This window comes from Oncorhynchus keta, chromosome 12 (assembly GCF_023373465.1).
Source record: "Oncorhynchus keta strain PuntledgeMale-10-30-2019 chromosome 12, Oket_V2, whole genome shotgun sequence".
NCBI classification, from domain to species: Eukaryota; Metazoa; Chordata; class Actinopteri; order Salmoniformes; family Salmonidae; genus Oncorhynchus; species Oncorhynchus keta.
Genome location: NC_068432.1, coordinates 39,857,668 through 39,876,668, shown reverse-complemented (window position 1 = coordinate 39,876,668; position 19,001 = coordinate 39,857,668). Strand labels below are relative to the sequence as shown.

Below are 19,001 nucleotides of genomic sequence, written 5' to 3'. Positions count from 1 at the left end.
TTAGTGGCAGCTGTGTTTCTCCTCGAAGCAAACGAAAAATACACGCAGCTGAAGATTACGCAATAATTGCAACGGACGACACCAAGCGGCCACCTGGTAGATGTAGTCGCTTAAGGTCAATCTTCCAATGATTTGCCTACAAATACGTCACAATGCTGTCGACACCTTGGGGAAACGACAGAAAGTCAGCTCATTCGTGACCCATACACAGCCATATAAGGATACATTGGAACACAGCACATTCAAAATCTGGGGCACTTCCTGTATGAAATTTAATCTTGGTTTCGCCTGTAGCATTAGTTCTGTGGCACTCACAGACAATATCTTTGCAGTTTTGGAAACGTCAGTGTTTTCTTTACAAAGCTGTCAATTATATGCATAGTCGAGCATCTTTTCGTGACAAAATATCTTGTTTAAAGAACGTTTAAATGTTTTTTTATCCATAAATTAAAAGAGCACCCCCTATATCCAAGAAGTTAATAATATGCATAAATTAGCATCTGACAGAATAGCAGGCAGTTTACTCTGGGCACTTTATTCATCCAAGCTACTCAATACTGCCCCCCTGTCACCAAGAAGTTAATGCAGTTAGATTTTAATGGCTGTGACAGGAAAAAACTGCAATTTTAAAAACATAACAATACATTCACAGATTTTACAACACACTGTATTCCCTCAGGCCCCTACTCCACCACTACCACATATCTACAATACTAAATCCATGTTATCGTGTGTGTGTATGCATGTGTATGTGCCTATGTTTGTGTTGCTTCACAGTCCACGCTGTTCTATAAGCAGTGGTTTTTGGGGTTATCTGTACTTTACTATTTATGTTTGACTACTTTTACTTTACTACATTCCTTAAGAAAATATTGTACCTTTTACTCCATACATTTTCCTTGACACCCAAAAGTACTAGTTACATTTTGAAGGCTTAGCAGGACAGGAAAATAGTCCAATTCACACACTTATCAAGAGAACATCCCTGGTCATCCCTACTGCCTCTGATCTGGCAGACTCACTAAACACACATGATTTGTTTGTAAATTATGTCTGAGTGTTGGAGTGTGCCCGTGGCTGTCCGTAAATTAAAAAAACAAGAAAATGGTGCCATCTGGTTTGCTTAATATAAGGAATTTGAAATTATTCATACTTTTACTTTTGATACTTAAGTATATTTGAAACGAAATACTTTTAAGACTTTTTCTCAAGTAGAATTTTACTGGGTGACTTTTACTTGTCATTTTCTATTAAGGTATCTTTACTTTTACTCAAGTATGACAGTTGGGTACTGTTTCCACCACTGTCCGTAAGGTTTATTTTTATATTTTAAATCAAATTATACTGCTTGCATCAGTTACTTGATGTGAAATGGAGTTCCATGTAGTCATGGCTCTATGTAGTACTGTGCGCCTCCCATAGTCTGTTCTGGACTTGGTGACTGAAGAGATCAAGTGACTAAAGATTGAAAAAGTAATGGGCCTAGACAGCTGCCCTGGGGAATTCCTGATTCTACCTGGATTATGTTGGAAAGGCCCGCTGTGTTCTGTTAGACTGGTAACTCTTTATCCACAATATAGCAGGGGGTGTAAAGCCATAACACACAAGTTTTTCCAGCAGACTGTGATCAATAATGTCAAAAGCCGTACTGAAGTCTAACAAAACAGCCCTCACAATTGTATCATCAATTTCTCTAAGCCAGTCATCAGTGCTGTGCTTGTTGAATGTCCTGGTGAAAGTTTGTCAATTTGTTCACTGTAAAATAGCATTTTTAAAACACAATTTATTCCAAAAGTATACTAAGGGTTGGTAACGGGCTGATTGGTTGGCTATTTGAGCCAGTAAAGGGGGCATTACTATTCTTTGGTAGCGTAATTACTTTTGCTTCTCTCCAAGCCTGGGGGTACACACATTCTAGTAGGCTTAAATTGAAAATGTCAAATATGAGTGGCAATATCGTCCGCTATTATCCCCAGTAATTTTCCATTCAAGTTGTCAGACCCCAGTGGCTTGTCATTGTTGATAGACACCAACATTTTCTCACCTCTTCCAGACTCACTTTATAGAAGGCAAAATTACAATGCTCGTCTTTCATAATTTGGTCAGATAGATATCTGTCTGGATATGTAAGTGTCATCATTTGTTGCTGGCATGGCATGCCTAAGTTTGCTAATCTTGCCAATGAAAAAAATCATTAAAGTAGTTGGAAATATCAGTTGGTTTTGTGATGAATGAGCCATCTGATTCAACGAATGGAGCTGAGTTTGCCTTTTTACTATCCTTCTTTGTCATTTATCTTTGTTTCATGTGCCTTTTGCTGAGGAGTGGCTTCCGTCTGGCTACTCTACCATAAAGGCCTGATTTGGTGGAGTGCTGCAGAGATGGTTGTCCTTTTGGAAGGTTCTCCCATCTCCACAGAGGAGCTCTGTCAGAGTGACCATTGGGTGACCAGGTCTTGGTGACCAGTTTACAATCTGTGTTAAGGAGAGAGATTGGTCTATAGGAGGCGCAATTTAGCGGGTTTTCCCCTTTCTTGTGGATTATAGTAATCACTGCTTGAGAGAGAGACTCTGGAAAGCGGTTGTCTTCCCTGGCTTTTTTAAGTACCTCCATAAGGTAGGGGACCAACAGCTCCCTAAATTCTTTATAGAACTCTGGAGGGAAGCCAAGCTCCCCAGGAGATTTATTAGAAGTTAAGGATTTAATGGCCTCCAACAATTCAGGAACTGAGAAGTGTTCACTCAGGCGCTCTCTGTCTTCCTCTGACAGGCATGGGAGGTTGAGAAAGGAGTCGATCTTTGATAGATCATCGCTTGATTGGGAAGTGTAGAGGTTGTTAAGATAATTTTGTTCTCAATGTTCATAAACTGAACTTCAATTAACTTCTCAGTCTGTAACCCAGAATTTGTAAGATACTGGTTGAAATGAAAACAGACAGAGGCCCAGCCTACAAGTCAAATGTTTATTCACGAGAACGTTCTGAAGTCCACAATACAAAGACATCCATTTTATAGCAGCGCACATACTTCCACACAAACATTAGGTATCCTACGCACACACTGTCCTTCTTCCCAGCCGACAAAGATTAGGGGAGGCCGTGAGAATCACTCCCCGTTCTCCCTCAAGATAGGGAGACCGTGGGAAGTACTTCCCGTTCTTTACCCAATCTCTGAGGCCCTAGCCAGGTCGGCACCGAATTCTGCTACTACAGTCTGTGTTTAAGATACTGTGGAGACATATTTGTACAGACATATTGTTTTACTGACTAAAACTACACCCATCATTAATTATTTATGATTCTAATCAATTTCATACAATTATATGGTTTCAGGGTGGAGTATTCTAATCATTCATTTAAACCTATAAATTCCATCAACAGAGGTCTTCATAGTATTTCTTTAAAGTATTATTAATTTCAGTAGGGTCGAAAGATATCTCATTAGTAAGAGTTTCTATAGCATTAATTGTCCTCTTATTTTCCTCTGCTTTCAGTTGCCATGCCAATACTTTGTTAGCTTTCTCTCCAAGCTCTTAATAACACTGTTTTGATTTAGTGATGGCCCTCTCAGCTTGATATGTGTTCAGAATATTACATTTCCGTTTTTTATTTACCAAAAGCCTGTATAGATCTTTAGTCGGGCCTCTTTGGTAGGTTTTCTCTAGCTCAGAGATTTCAGATTCAAGGGCACTCAGTTCCGCACTTTCTCTTCAGCCCTTTAGTATAGGAAATGATCTGACCCCTCAGATAGGCTTTCAATGTGTCCCAAAGAATGAAACTGTCAGGAGCGGAGGATTTGTAAAAATATTGATCTGCTCTTTGATGAATGCACAAAATTCAGGTTGCTTTAGGGGTGTAGAATTTAGTCTCCATCTATATGCTCCATTTGCCTTGGTAGGAATGGAGATTGATAATACCAGAGGAGAATGGTCACTAAGCAATCTGGGGAGATACTCGATATCTAACACTATGATATAGTTGGGTCGATAGTAAAAAGTTATCTATGCGTGTGGGTGTGAATAAAAAGAGTAGTCCCTATCCTGTGAGTGCATCTGTCCCCAGATGTCTAGCAAATTGAGATCTTTCATGAATGACATGGTGAGCTTGTCGGCTTTGGTAAGAAGTGAGGGTTTATCAGAGGAACTATCAAGAACTGTATCTAAACAAAAATGTATATCTCCTCCAACCAGTAGCCATCCTGGTGGTGCTTGAGCGACCTGAAGGAAGACATTCTATGACATATGGTCATCGAAGTTAGGAGCATAAATATTCAATAGGGTCCAAGACTCTGAGAACATGTGCCCCTGCACCAAAGCAAACCTGCCCGAGGGATCTGATGTGGTGTTGTTGACGCAGAAGGGGATGTGTCTACTTATCAAAATTGCAGTTGCTCTTGCTTTGGAGTTAAAAGAGGATGCACAAACTTGTCCTACCCATTCCCTCTTCAATTTCTTGTGTTCACAGGCTGTAAGATGTGTTTCTTGTAAAAACACAATGTCAGACTTTTATTTCTTCTTATGTATAGACTCTTTTCCTTTTAATCGGGCTGTTAAGAACTTTTACGTTGAATGTGACGTATTTTAGTGGATTAAGCAGGCTGGGTTTCAAATGTGTAACCGAATGGAAATCTCTCATGTGTAAATAGTCAGGAAATGTGGCAACTTTGGTTTGAACACAGGAAGGAAAGGAAAAAAAATCCCGCCCACCCCGATTGTCAGACTAAAACAACAATCAAACATGAATAGACTTGTAGAGATACGTTGCTGCTCGCTTTCCATCTTGCTCTTACTAGCTAAACCTTGGCGTAAACAAAAACCTGCGAGCTCTCTTAAGTTGAAAACAAATGTTGTGAATAGACATTTATGGCTGAATATTTACTGCCCATGGTAAGGGCTGCTTGAGTCTCTTTTCGTAAGAAAAACATAAATTGGGGGGAAAGCAGTGGGCCTGAGCCCACTTATTTGCTTCGCCCAGTGGATATTGACTAAACCAAAATATACTCTCCTGTAAATGTAATAGAACTCACCCCTGGAAAAAAACGGTTAGTTGAAAATGTACAAATCAATTATAGCGACCGGATATCGGGGTAAACGGATATTCCAAGAATATATCAGCAGTTCATAAGAGAAAACAAACAAACTACATCTTATCCCCCAGAGAGACCGTCCTGGTTCAGCGGTTCAGTTCTTTGAGAAAAGTGAACACTTCTCCCGGTGTGTTGAAGAGATGCTTTCAGCCTTTGAACTGAACTTTCATCCGCACAGGGTGGATGAGGTAGCCGGTGATGTTCTTCTCCTTCAGTGCTTTAATATATATATATGCCATTTAGCAGACGCTTTTATCCAAAGCGACTTACAGTCATGTGTGCATACATTCTACGTATGGGTGATCCCGGGAATCGAACCCACTACCCTGGCGTTACAAGCGCCATGCTCTACCAACTGAGCTACAGAAGGACCATTTGGCGGCAGGTCTGAACTGCTTGCGTCTGGCGAGGTCCGCGCTCATATCTGGGAAAAGGCTGACCCTCTTCCCATCGATGGCGATGTCCCCTATGGCTCTTGCGAGTTGCAGTATCTTCTCTCTGTCTTGGAAACGGAGGAACCTGTTCAGGACGGCCCATAGGGGCTCATCTGGCCGGGGTTTCTGCGCTGATGTTCTGTGGGCACGTTTGATTTCCAGCGGCTTGGTGAAGTTGATTATGCCTAGGACCTCCGGGATCCATTGAGTGAAGACACGGACCGGGTCACGGCCCTCGCTGTCCTCTTTCAATCCCACCACACGGATATTACTACGTCTACTCTGGTTCTCCATCTGGTCTACCTTGTTTTTGAGGTTGGCATTGTCCTTCTGCAGTTGTATCAGAACCTGGTCATGTCGAGTGATGGTGTCTTCAACTGTACTAATGCACAACCTGCCTCAGTCGTTCTCAAAAGGAGATCATTCATGGAGGATTTCAGGTCGTCAATGGAAGAATGGAGTTCAGCCGATTTCTTGTCAATTTTCATAGAAAGACCTTTGTTACCATCCTGAATTTCCCGGAGGAGAGTAGCCAGCATGCGAGCTTGCCGAGAGCAACAGTCTGGAACTATCGTCTGAGTTATGCTAATCTTGCGAGATGTAGCATTATCGTTATCTTGGGAATCAACAACGTTTTGGTCGTTCTTCTTGCCTCTCGGTCAGAGGTCCATGCCTCTTTGGGAAGGTAAGTACTTGACAATTTATCAGCCGATGTTAGAATATTGTTTCACCGTTATTTAGGTAATAATAGAATAACTTTGAAGAGCTCGGATTGTCAACGTCTGCTCAGCTCTGCGTCATCACGTGCTCCTTTTTTACTTTATTTAATCTATTTTATAATAAGGATATAACTTAAAGTTTGAAAAAGTCAAGCGGTCCGAATAATTTTCGAAGACACTAAAAGAGATATTTCTGTTTTTAATTTTCAATGCATTTGCAAAAATGTCTAAAAACATATCACTTTGTATTGTGTGTAGCTGCGTGAGAGGTAGGATAAAAACTATTTAGTCCATTTCAGGCTGTAACACAACAATGTGGAATAAGTCAAGGGGTTTGAATGCTTTCTGAAGGCCCTGTAACTGTCTTTCTACAGGGTTTGACTATAAGACGTGTAACGTGCTGGTGGCCCTAGAGCCCCAGGCAGAAGAGATATCAGTATGTGTGTTTGAAGGCAAGGATCAGGATGACATCGGAGCAGGAGACCAGGTACACTTTAAATTACACTTCCACCAATTGAGAAATTTAACTTTGTAAAATAAAATGTTTGATTTCAATAAATGTTTACATTGTCATAGAGACACATTTTCAACTTCATAAAAAAAAATATTTTTCCCATCTCAAGAGGTTAAATTAAACTATATTAAGTGCCAAATAAAGTAACATGGTTGAATGTAAGAGGGTTGATTTGATCTTAAATCGGACAAAAATCCCCTTGTGACGGGGAATGGAAGGAAGATAGCTTTTTTCATTATGAATCTGGCAACTCTACAGAGTGGTCACTAGCTGGCACCCAACATGAACCCCACTGCTCACCCTAATGCCTAACCTTAAATTAAGACTAAAAAAGTTACAAATATATATATATATATATTCATACATTTTTACAATGCACCCAATTTTGACTTTTGACCTATCCAATTTGCTCAGTTCTGCCTCCAGGACAAGACTTGTGGCAATAAACGTCAACCTCTATTTGGCAGCTTTATGTGTACAACACGGTGTGGTAGTTGAATGCAAGCTTCACCCCAAAATTGTTTTTGTTAAAAACATTCTAGTCTATCTATGGGTAACAGGGTTAACATGTTATTCTCTACCAACCCTCTCAGTTTTCCACCACAAAACACCAGAAAACGACATAAAAGAGTAGAACCAGCTCACCTGGTTTTACTCTATGATTTGAATATTAGATGTTCAATGTTTCTTTAGAAAAAAGGGATAGTTTCACCTTATTAAAATGAGAGTTCAGTTCACGTAATAGGGTTGACCTTAAAATGAGGGACAAACGTATGTGAATTACTAATCACATAAAATAAATAATATTCAGAAATGACTTTCTCAAAGCAGCAAGATAACTAGCTTTACAATGATGGTGAAAACTCAGTGAAATCTTGGTGATGTGGGTTAAAATCTTAGAAGTCAGAGGGTGCACAAAGGGTCATGTCAAAATGCTGAATTTTGGCAATTTAGCAAGTCTTTATTCATACCATATAGTATTAATAGAAGATGTTCTGAAAGAGCTGCAAAACCTGGACCCGTATAAATCAGCTGGGCTAGACAATCTGGACCCTCTCTTTCTAAAATTATCCTTCGCCATTGTTGCAACCCCTATTACTAGTCTGTTCAACCTCTCTTTCGTACTGTCCGAGACTCCTAAAGATTGGAAAGCTGCCGCGGTCATCCCCCTCTTCAAAGGGGGTGACACTCTAGACCCAAACTGTTACCGACCTACATCCATCCTGCCCTGCCTTTCTAAAGTCTTCGAAAGCCAAGGTAACAACCAGATCACTGACCATTTCGAATCCCACCATACCTTCTCCGCTGTGCAATCCGGTTTCCGAGCTGGTCATGGGTGCACCTCAGCCACGCTCAAGGTACTAAACGATATCATATCCGCCATATCCGCCATCGAAGACAGTACTGTGCAGTCATCTTCATCGACCTAGCCAAGGCTTTCGACTCTATCAATCACCACATTCTTATCGGCAGACTCAACAGCCTTGGTTTCTCAAATGACTGCTTCGCCTGGTTCACCAACTACTTCTCAGATAGTGTTCAGTGTGTCAAATCGGAGGGCCTGTTGTCCGGACCTCTGGCAGTCTCTATGGAGGTACCACAGGGTTCAATTCTCGGGCCGAATCTTTTATCGGTATATTTCAATGATGTCGCTCTTGTTGCTGGTGATTCTCTGATCCACCTCTACACAGACGACACCATTCTGTATACTTCTGGCCCTTCTTTGGACACGAGCTTTGATGCCATACAACACTCCTTCTGTGGCCTCCAACTGCTCTTAAACGCTAGTAAAACTGAATGCATGCTCTTCAACCGATCGCTGCTCGCACCAGTCTGCCCGACTAGCATCACTACTGTGGACAGTTCTGACTTAGAATATGTGGACAACTACAAATTGCTAGGTGTCTGGCTAGACTGTAAATTCTCCTTCCAGACTCATATTTAGCATCGCCAATCCAAAATGAAATCTAGAATCAGCTTCCTATTTTGCAACAAAGCATCCTTCACTCACGCTGTCAAACATACCTTCGTAAAACTGACTATCCTACCGATCCTCGACTTTGGCGATGTCATTTACAAAATAGCCTCCAACACTACTCAGCAAACTGGATACAGTCTATCACAGTGACATCCATTTTGTCACCAAAGCCCCATATACTACCCACCACTGCGACCTGTATACTCTCGTCGGCTGGCCCTTGCTACATATTCGTCGCCAGACCCACTGGCTCCAGGTAATATATAAGTCTTTGCCAGGTAAAGCTCCTCCTTATCTTGGCTCACTGGTCACCATAACAACACCCACCCGTAGCACACGCTCCAGCTGGTATATTTCACTGGTCATCCCAAAAGCCAACACCTCCTTTGGCCGCCTTTCCTTCCAGTTCTCTGCTGCCAATGACTGGAACGAATTGCAAAAAAATAATTGAAGTTGGGGACTTATATCTCCCTCACTAACTTTAAGCATCAGCTATCAGAGCAGCTCACCGATCGCTGCAGATGTACACAGTCCATCTGTAATAGCCCATCCAACTACCTACCCTCATCCCCATATTATAGTTTTTATTTACTTTTTTTTGTTGCTCTTTTGCACACCAGTATATCTACTTGCACATCCTCATCTGCACATCTATCACTTCAGTTTTAATTGCTAAATTGTAATTACTTCACTACTATGGCCTATTTATTACCTGACCTCCTTACTCCATTTACACACACTGTATATAGATGTTTCTATTGTGTTATTGACTGTACGGTTGTTTATCCCACGTGTAACTGTTGTTTTTTGTCGCACTGCTTTGCTTTATCTTGGCCATGTTGCAGTTGTAAATGAGAACTTGTTCTCAACTGGCCTACCTGGTTAAATAAAGGTGAAAAATACAATTTAAAGGTTTCTTAATTTAAAGTAACCGGCTTAAAATTCTATATTGGTATACAAATCCTACTTAAAATGTCAAAGGGATACAAAATGCACTCATTTCGCGAAACAACCCATTTACACACACGTGCATTCACACACTGCCTTGGCTTAAGTGAATGTCTAATGATCTAGCCTGTGGTCCTGCCAGGGCCTGATGTTTGGCTATGCTACAGATGAGACAGAGGAATGTATGCCTCTCACCATCTTACTGGCCCACAAACTCAACCACAAGATGAAGGAGCTGTCTGCCAACGGCGAGTGTCCTTGGATCAGACCGGACTCTAAAACTCAGGTGAGCCCTCTAGTGATGAGGCCAGTCTATCAGAATGAGTGACGTAGAACCTAGTTAGTGAATGTCCCCAATCCTGCACAAATCATGTAACGACAGAAATACAAGTGGATTGGAGACAGATTGAGGTGATGCATATTTATCCCCAATATTAAATTGGTTTGAAATGAGTCTCAGATCAGATTAAATACTAATACAGGGGTCTGACATAATGTATTTTATTTCACCACCACTAATGAGATTGGTGTGCTTGACGCATGTTGTGTCGGAGCTTCTCAAAGTCAGGGGGCGTGGTCGACAGTGCGTACCTCATCTCTCCTATCACATTCAACTATGATCGATATTTGTTTTTATTGCAGAGGAGCCAGGATCACAGTCAAACAGACTGTGATTCAGTCACTCATCTATCACTTTTTTTGTATTTTGCTTGTATTCAGTTTGTTCAGTTTATCAAATAGGCTAGGTTCAGTCATTTTCCTCTTGATTGCCAGCTATAGCATCAATTCTTAGTTTCACAGTGTTATCTGACAAAGGTATTGATGTGAGGTTCTGTGCCTCTGCCTCCCCACACATTGTTTTCATCATATCATTTGTGGCCGGTGAAATCGAAGTCTCTACAATAGTGTGTGGTTCATAGCGTAGCAGGCCTAGCTATTTCATATCAGTTGTGACCCCTTGTTTGGGAACCGCTGTACTAATACAACTAAACAACATAATATTTTTGCATACAACTTCAGAAATATTTCTTCAGATAACTTCTGTCTTGTCCTCTTGTCAGTTATGACCAAACTCTGACCTTTGAACTGTCCCTCTGTCTCCAAGGTTACAGTGGAGTACCGTGATAACAGTGGGGCCATGGAGCCGGTGCGTGTCCATACAGTGGTCATCTCTGTGCAGCATAGCCCTGATGTCAGTCTGGAAGAGATACGCCGTAGCCTGATGGACAGCGTGGTCCGGAAGGTCATCCCCGCCCGTTACCTCGACGACAAGACCATCTACCACCTGCTGCCAAGTGGGAAGTTCCTTCTGGGCGGACCTCAGGTAAGAATGGGGCTTTCAAATAATACACCATTATTCCCTAACCAAGTTTGGGAATTTATTTAAATTTTATTGAACTAACAAAATCAAATGCCTTATACATGGTTTAAATGCTTGTAAATGTTTATACATGTGGAGTTTCTAATTTGTCGATATGTACACATACTGTAACTTCTTTTGTTTATAGATTCTTAGCAATTCAAGGATACATATATAGTGTTATAAGGTGTTTCCTTGCAGGAGTGCTGGTTTTACAATGTATGAATCATCTCCCAGGCAATTAGATGTGTGGTGTGTGTATTTTATGTTTTGTATTTGTACTCTTCTGGACAGAGTGATGCAGGACTGACAGGTCGTAAGATCATAGTGGACACGTATGGAGGGTGGGGAGGGCATGGTGGAGGGGCCTTCTCTGGAAAGGACTACTCTAAAGTGGACCGCTCTGGGGCCTATGCAGCCCGCTGGGTGGCCAAGTCTCTGGTGAAAGCCAAGCTCTGCCGGAGAGCCTTGGTTCAGGTCAGTCAAAATCCTTAAAAGTATGTACTAAAATTCTGCATTCAATATCTGTGTGTGACTTTTTTTTAAACCTTGTTAATCTTTTATGGGAGTGTGAATCTTCTGTTTCTGCTGTCCCAGGTTTCGTATGCCATCGGTGTGGCTCACCCTCTGTCCATCTCTGTGTTCCACTATGGAACGTCCACCAGGCAGGAGGATGAACTGCTGCAGATCGTCAACAACAACTTTGACCTCAGGCCTGGGGTAATTGTCAAGTAAGTACAATATCACTGTCTTGTGATCTGTGGCTTTTTATCAAATTGAGATACTAAGCTATTTGACTAATTGATCTTGCTGATGAGCTGCTTCTGCTTTGGGTCAAGTTGGGGCGTTTGGGAATCACAACGATTATGCCAAAGAGAGGTGGAGAATCTTATGCAGCAGGCTAATTTATGGCACATTCTGATGTGTTAACATATTCCCTCTTCTCCAGAGAGCTGGGTCTGAAGCGGCCTATCTACCAGTCCACTGCCTGCTATGGACACTTCGGCCGGGACGAGTTCCCCTGGGAGAAGCCCAAGCCACTGCAGTTCTGATGGAAACAACCACTCTTATCACCTGGCTGTTTCTTGTAAATCTGACTGCCAAATAACACTATCAGATAAAAAGTATAGATTCTTTCTCTTTATGATTCAACATGTAATTGTAAACTGTGAATCATGGGCCAAATTCTATCTTTTATCCTACTGAAATTATAAATTGACATTTCAGCAACACTGTGACACTTGGTTGTGTAATTTAAGCAAGGTTTTGTAATGGCCTCCAGAAAAGTGAAAGGCGCAATATTCACCATTACCTCTAGAGGGAAGTAGTCATCTGTTGATTACTCAACGGCATCCGGGAGGGAGAGAAAAAAGTATCAAATCAAAGTGTATTGGTCCGTCACAGATGATCCATTATATTGACCAGATGGTCACTCTAAGTGGTCACTCTAACACTGAAAAAAAAACATCTGAAAAAATGGAAGGCTATTGAGTCGGGAGCAGGCAAGGTCCGATGGGACCATTCTAGCCAATGAGAGGGCAGATATGCTTGTAAAGAACAGGTACAACTCTGATATATAGTATTTTTTCAAGGATGTCACGTGTCCTACTCATATCAGTACACTAACAACCTAAGCATTACGCAACTTCTATTCTATCATATAAGCCCAATATAGAAAATAAGCCTTTACATTTTTTCTTAACCCAATTCGACACTCATTGATCTCCATACAAAAAGTTCTTGCTTGGTGAGCGGTGAAAAAAACCGGACAAAACACCACGTGCTGGAGGAGACAGGTTTAGGGCACAGTTATCCCTCTGCTTCGCCTCTTACACCTCGATCACACCGATAGTGCTTATTATTTTCCAATGGAACGTTGCGTCAGCATTGCGTTGCAGAGGCAGTTGCAGTGCGTTCTGTGTGGTGCATACGTTGTATTTATCCAACGTATGCTAGACAGCTTGACAGAAATGGTAGCAGAAGATGAATGTCCAGATGATTCTGCATACCATTTTGCGTAATGGTATGCAGCATCTGAATGTGTGCAACAAAAATGTAACATTCACCTTCTGCTACCATTTCTGTCAAGCTGTTTACACACAGTTTTTGTTCGATAAATCCAACTGTATGCACCACAGGAGGTTGGTGGCACCTTAATAGGGGAGAATGGGCTCGTGGTAATGGCTGGAGCGGAATCAGTGGATTGGTATCAAATACATCAAACACGTGGTTTCTAGGTTTTTGATGCCATTCCATTCACTCAGTTCCAGCCATTATGTTGAGCTGTCCTCCCCTCAGCAGCCTCCACTGGTATGCACCACACAGAACACACTGCAACTGCCTCTGCAATGCTGCAAGGCAAACACAGCATTCCATTGGAAATGAATGTACTTCTGGTGTACCGAAACGCAAAACTCTTGTCTGTGTGATTGAGGCTTATGAGGCGAAGCCAGAGGGATAACTGCGCCCGAAATCTGTCTTCTCCAGCAGGTGGCGTTTTGTAAAACACTGTCGGTGTGTTCTTGGCGTTACTATATGGGCGCTACGGTTTAGCAGGTGTTATAGCAGATATTGCGAGAAGCTTTTTACTCGCTCATAACAATGCAGTAAAAATGTCAAACAGTATACAAATTATAAAAAACTAGACGCAGAACAACTGTTAGGTTAGGTAAAAGTTTCCTGTTTGATGAGATATTGCATAGTTTGTTACTTTGACGAAACATGTCAAACATCCGATTCGGGTCGACTGTTTCAGAATTATTTGAAGTTGTTTCTTTCTGTTGCTTATGAAAGATGGTAATGAGAGAGTTCTATTAACCTGAACGGGGCTATTGCCATGAACCTGACACGAGGAAGCCGGTGAGGTGAGGCGCGCCCTGATCGATCAAATCGAACGATAATCTGCGCCACTCGTTCATATTGTAAACATTACAGCATGCTGCATCATGCAGGAAAAATACATATATTTTAAAACTAGTTTTAATTGTATGCAATCAACACCCGGTTCACCCGGGGCATGAATAGAATCCCCCCTATATTAGTGAATGTACACCAATAATATTCGGTGTGACAGAGCGCTATATGTTACAGTGATTTCGATTGGTTGAAACCTATTGCGAGAAAGAAGACTTCTTACGTAATCAGGTCGAGTTTACTTTGAGGAACCGGAGGGACAACTTTCACATTGCATTTCGATGAACGAGGGTAGTGATAAACGTGGTTTGGGACTGGACTCAAGTGTAGTTTTCGTGACTTTGTAGGACCTCGGACCCCACGCTCCGACCAACATTTTATCGACCTCAGAATAGCAGAGCAGATAACAAGGGTCTCTTTGGACCAGCAACAAGCATGCTAACTTCTCTGTTCGCATTTGGAACTGTTATTCGTGCTTGTTATGCGTATGATTTTTTTGAAGTTCGTGGGTAATCGGGGAGGAAAATTTAAACTAGATTTTTTATTTTTTTATTTTTTTTAAAAGTCAAAATAACTATGTTGGGGAATGAGGGGATCTATGCAGCGAAGAAGAGGAAGAAACCCGTCCAGAAAAGGTAATAATATTTGTAGGCTAAGATGTATTCACTGCTTTCTGCTTCTGAATGGATGCCTATTCTTATATATAATTAGTGGGCGTGATGGTGGGAGGAGGGTGTACAACATCAACACGGCATCATAATCATTTCAATTTAAGGGCTTTATTGGCATGGGAAACGTATGTTTACACTGCCAAAACAAGTGAAATAGATAATATGTTTAGGCCGAGGTATGTATAGTTTTTTGTGTGCTCTCGGGCAAGTGTCTAGATGGAATTTGTATTCGTGAGCCTGGGAACTGGACCTTTTTCAGGAACACCATTATTGTTGTCTTACTGAGATTTACTGTCAGTGTCCAGGTCTGACAGAATCTGTGCAGAAGATCTAGGTGCTGCTGTAGGCCCTCCTTGATTGGGGACCACAAGCGCTATCCCAATTCCCGTCTTGAATATTTGGTCCAAAGTCAATAGTCTACCTAGTTGAGGAAGCTCAACTCTGTTCTCTTATATCGAGGCAGAGTTGATTTTGAATAACTGGTCGCTCGATTTGCTAGAAACAAGCTGGGCCAAAGTGTAGTTTACTACAGCAGAGCAGAGGAGGCACATGGTTTTCCTCCCCGAGTACAGGCTGCTGACTGGGAGTCCACGGACAAACATCTTCAGGACAAGTTTTTTTTTTTTTACAGAAACAACACTGTAAAGTAGACTATTATAAAGTCACTGTAGTGTGTTAAAATAACTTTCCTCTGGTGAGAATGAGAGGTGTGCGTTGACACAGCCTCTGTTGTTCCCCCTCAAACAAACATTTAAAGTGACTCCAAGGAGGGATTTTAACATCTGTATGAGTGTGATGATGTTTACCTGGCTGGCTTCCTCACACACAAACTTGACCTGCAGACAGACAGACAGACAGGCAAGAAGGCAGACAGACATGACAGCTATTCAGGCAAAAAGACAGACCGGCAAGAGGGCAGACAGACATGGCAGACAGACGGAAACCTCACACCAAATAGCTCAGGGGGCTGGGATTCATTTACACTAAGCCACAATTTACAGTAAGACTCAACTGTTATGGGAAACCTCACAAAAATTGTTTTGTTTGGTTATTGTGCACTAATGCGGAATAGTGATGGCAGAGTGGACTGTGAGGTTGTTTGAAGGACAGTGAAGTTTACTCAAGAGTCTACTATAGTTTACTCTCTAGGGTAGTTTGCTCTTTTCTCTTTCTTCCAAAGGAATGCAATGTCGCCCGATTGCCTAGCTTTACTAAGGATATTAACCACTGTGAGCGAGTGGAAGCTCCAGAAAATGATCCAATCAGTGTTGATCTATCTGGTATAATTCACAATGCACGTACAGCCTATCCTCATGCTTTTATTCCAAGTTCTCCAGGCCCTGCTTTCTCTTTCCTCTGTATTTCTTTATTCCCTTATCTTCTCTTTCCTATATCTCTTCTCCCTCTCTCTCTCTCTCTCTCTCTGTGTCTGTCTCTCTCTCTCTCTCTGTCGGTCTCTCTCTCTCTCTCTGTGTCTCTCTCTCGCTCTGTGTCTCTCTCTCTCTGCGTCTTGTCGTGGCATTTTTCTGCTTTACCAAATGAGTTACAAACTTCACACACCAGTCAGAGTTATACTTAAACTACATATGTTTTAATAATAAGCTTTGCAATAGCCTTTTTGCCTTTCAATGATGCACCATCTCTAATGAACCATTGAAAAGTACCACCAGAAAAGTACAAAGATCTTTTATAGCCAAGATACACCCCTCTCAACTTACACTGACGAACACACAGATCTTAGGAACAGTGCACAAAGGTGAAGATTTGCTGTGTCAACAGTTCTCATTGTAAAGACCAGTGTCTGGCCCCCTCAATAAATCAAATCAAAATCAAATGTATTTATATAGCCCTTCGTACATCAGCTGATATCTCAAAGTGCTGTACAGAAACCCAGCCTAAAACCCCAAACAGAAAGCAATGCAGGTGTAGAAGCACGGAGGCTAGGAAAAACTCCCTAGAAAGGCCAAAACCTAGGAAGAAACCTAAGAGAGGAACCAGGCTATGAGGGGTGGCCAGTCCTCTTTTGGCTGTGCCGGGTGGAGATTATAACAGAACATGGCCAAGATGTTTAAATGTTCATAAATGACCAGCATGGTCAAATAATAATAATCACAGTGGTTGTCGAGGGTGCAGCAAGTCAGCACCTCAGGAGTAAATGTCGGTTGGCTTTTCATAGCCGATCATTAAGAGTATCTCTACCAACTCTCTCTAGAGAGTTGAAAACAGCAGGTCTGGGACAGGTAGTACGTCCGGTGAACTCCACTCACTCCAAAAGGGAACTGTCTCTCCCTGATAAGGCATAGAACAGAACCATTAGCTCATGTTATCTGGAATGCTCTTTAGGCTTTATTACCCAAAGACAATCTCCTCTGTCAGTGCCATCTCATAGAGGCCCATCCTCAGTGGAACACACACACAATACTCTATTCTGTCGAATGTAACAACTATTATAATGCAATACAAAGATTATAATATAATCTTACAAGCATTATAACATAAACGTTCATTTTTCCACGACAGTCTCTCTGTCTCTCTCTGTGTCTCTCTCTCTATGTGTGTGTGTGTGTGTGTGTGTTATGGGAGGGAGTGTTGGCAGACTGTGTGTCGTGTCCAGGCCTGTTCTAGCAGAGTAATCCTACTGTAATGTGTTGTAGTTACACTGGCAGAGCCCCGGTAGACCCTGTGATGCTGCAGGCTCGCAATGATGACATCACTCCTTTTTAGGATGTTTTTATGGTTTCTTTAGTGCACAATCAATGCTTCGAAAGAAAAGCCCTTGTCTAAGGCACTGCATCTCAATGCTTGAGGCATCACTACAGACACTCTGGTTCGATTCCAGGCTGTATCACAACCGGCCGTGATTAGCAGTCCCATAGGGCGGCACATAATTTACCCAGCGTCGTCCAGGTTTGGCCGGTGTAGGCAGTCATTGTAAATAATAATTAATAACTTGCCAAGTTAAATAAAAGATCAAATAAAATAAAAAATGGTGTACTTTCCCCCTCTTGAAATTGTATTGGCCCTGTCAGATGTCTTTGAAATTGACCTTAATTGGGACTCTAGAAGGCATCACTGGTTAACGATCGTGAAATGCTATAATGCTATAATGCTGTAATTCCCAAAGGACATACCATGGGTTCAGTAACCATGCCTCCTCCCACTCCTCCCCAAGGTATAGAGGAGCCAGCCAGTCAGCAGGACATACCATGGGTTCAGTAACCATGCCTCCTCCCCTCCTCCCCAAGGTATAGAGGAGCCAGCCAGTCAGCAGGACATACCATGGGTTCAGTAACCATGCCTCCTCCCCTCCTCCCCAAGGTATAGAGGAGCCAGCCAGTCAGCAGGACATACCATGGGTTCAGTAACCATGCCTCCTCCCCTCCTCCCCAAGGTATAGAGGAGCCAGCCAGTCAGCAGGACATACCATGGGTTCAGTAACCATGCCTCCTCCCCAAGGTATAGAGGAGCCAGCCAGTCAGCAGGACATACCATGGGTTCAGTAACCATGCCTCCTCCCCTCCTCCCCAAGGTATAGAGGAGCCAGCCAGTCAGCAGGACATACCATGGGTTCAGTAACCATGCCTCCTCCCCAAGGTATGGAGGAGCCAGCCAGTCAGCAGGACATACCATGGGTTCAGTAACAATGCCTCCTCCCCTCCTCCCCAAGGTATAGAGGAGTCAGCCAGTCAGCAGGACATACCATGGGTTCAGTAACAATGCCTCCTCCCACTCCTCCCCAAGGTATAGAGGAGCCAGCCAGTCAGCAGGACATACCATGGGTTCAGTAACAATGCCTCCTCCCCAAGGTATAGAGGAGCCAGCCAGTCAGCAGGACATACCATGGGTTCAGTAACAATGCCTCCTCCCCTCCTCCCCAAGGTATAGAGGAGCCAGCCAGTCAGGACATACCATGGGTTCAGTAACCATGCCTCCTCCCCTCCTCCCCAAGGTATAGAGGAGCCAGCCAGTCAGCAGGACATACCATGGGTTCAGTAACCATGCCTCCTCCCCAAGGTATAGAGGAGCCAGCCAGTCAGCAGGACATACCATGGGTTCAGTAACAATGCCTCCTCCCCTCCTCCCCAAGGTATAGAGGAGCCAGCCAGTCAGCAGGACATACCATGGGTTCAGTAACCATGCCTCCTCCCCTCCTCCCCAAGGTATAGAGGAGCCAGCCAGTCAGCAGGACATACCATGGGTTCAGTAACCATGCCTCCTCCCCTCCTCCCCAAGGTATAGAGGAGCCAGCCAGTCAGCAGGACATACCATGGGTTCAGTAACCATGCCTCCTCCCCTCCTCCCCAAGGTATAGAGGAGCCAGCCAGTCAGCAGGACATACCATGGGTTCAGTAACAATGCCTCCTCCCCTCCTCCCCAAGG

General features: G+C 42.7%; 2 protein-coding genes across 6 annotated transcripts in view; both read left to right on the top strand.

The window, feature by feature from the left end:
* The window catches only part of mat2al (methionine adenosyltransferase II, alpha-like), a 43,769-nt gene extending 31,494 nt beyond the window's left edge, over positions 1–12,275 (top strand). For 3 of the 4 annotated variants that reach the window (XM_035758708.2, XM_052458306.1, XM_052458307.1), the window contains 6 exons: positions 6,612–6,724; positions 9,820–9,963; positions 10,783–11,001; positions 11,332–11,514; positions 11,635–11,768; positions 11,987–12,275. In XM_035758708.2, the coding sequence (XP_035614601.1) occupies positions 6,612–6,724; positions 9,820–9,963; positions 10,783–11,001; positions 11,332–11,514; positions 11,635–11,768; positions 11,987–12,089 (896 nt within the window). In that variant the 3' untranslated portion in view covers positions 12,090–12,275. Of the gene's footprint in view, positions 1–6,611; positions 6,725–9,819; positions 9,964–10,782; positions 11,002–11,331; positions 11,515–11,634; positions 11,773–11,986 lie in introns of those variants that run through there. The other variant, XM_052458305.1, reaches the window with a different exon arrangement.
* A 666-nt stretch (positions 12,276–12,941) lies between these two features.
* LOC118372726 (uncharacterized) overlaps positions 12,942–19,001 on the top strand; it is a 49,791-nt gene continuing 43,731 nt past the window's right edge. The window contains exon 1 of one of the 2 annotated variants that reach the window (XM_052458303.1): positions 12,942–14,585. In XM_052458303.1, the coding sequence (XP_052314263.1) occupies positions 14,527–14,585 (59 nt within the window). In that variant the 5' untranslated portion in view covers positions 12,942–14,526. The remainder of the gene's footprint in view (positions 14,586–19,001) is intronic. The other variant, XM_035758709.2, reaches the window with a different exon arrangement.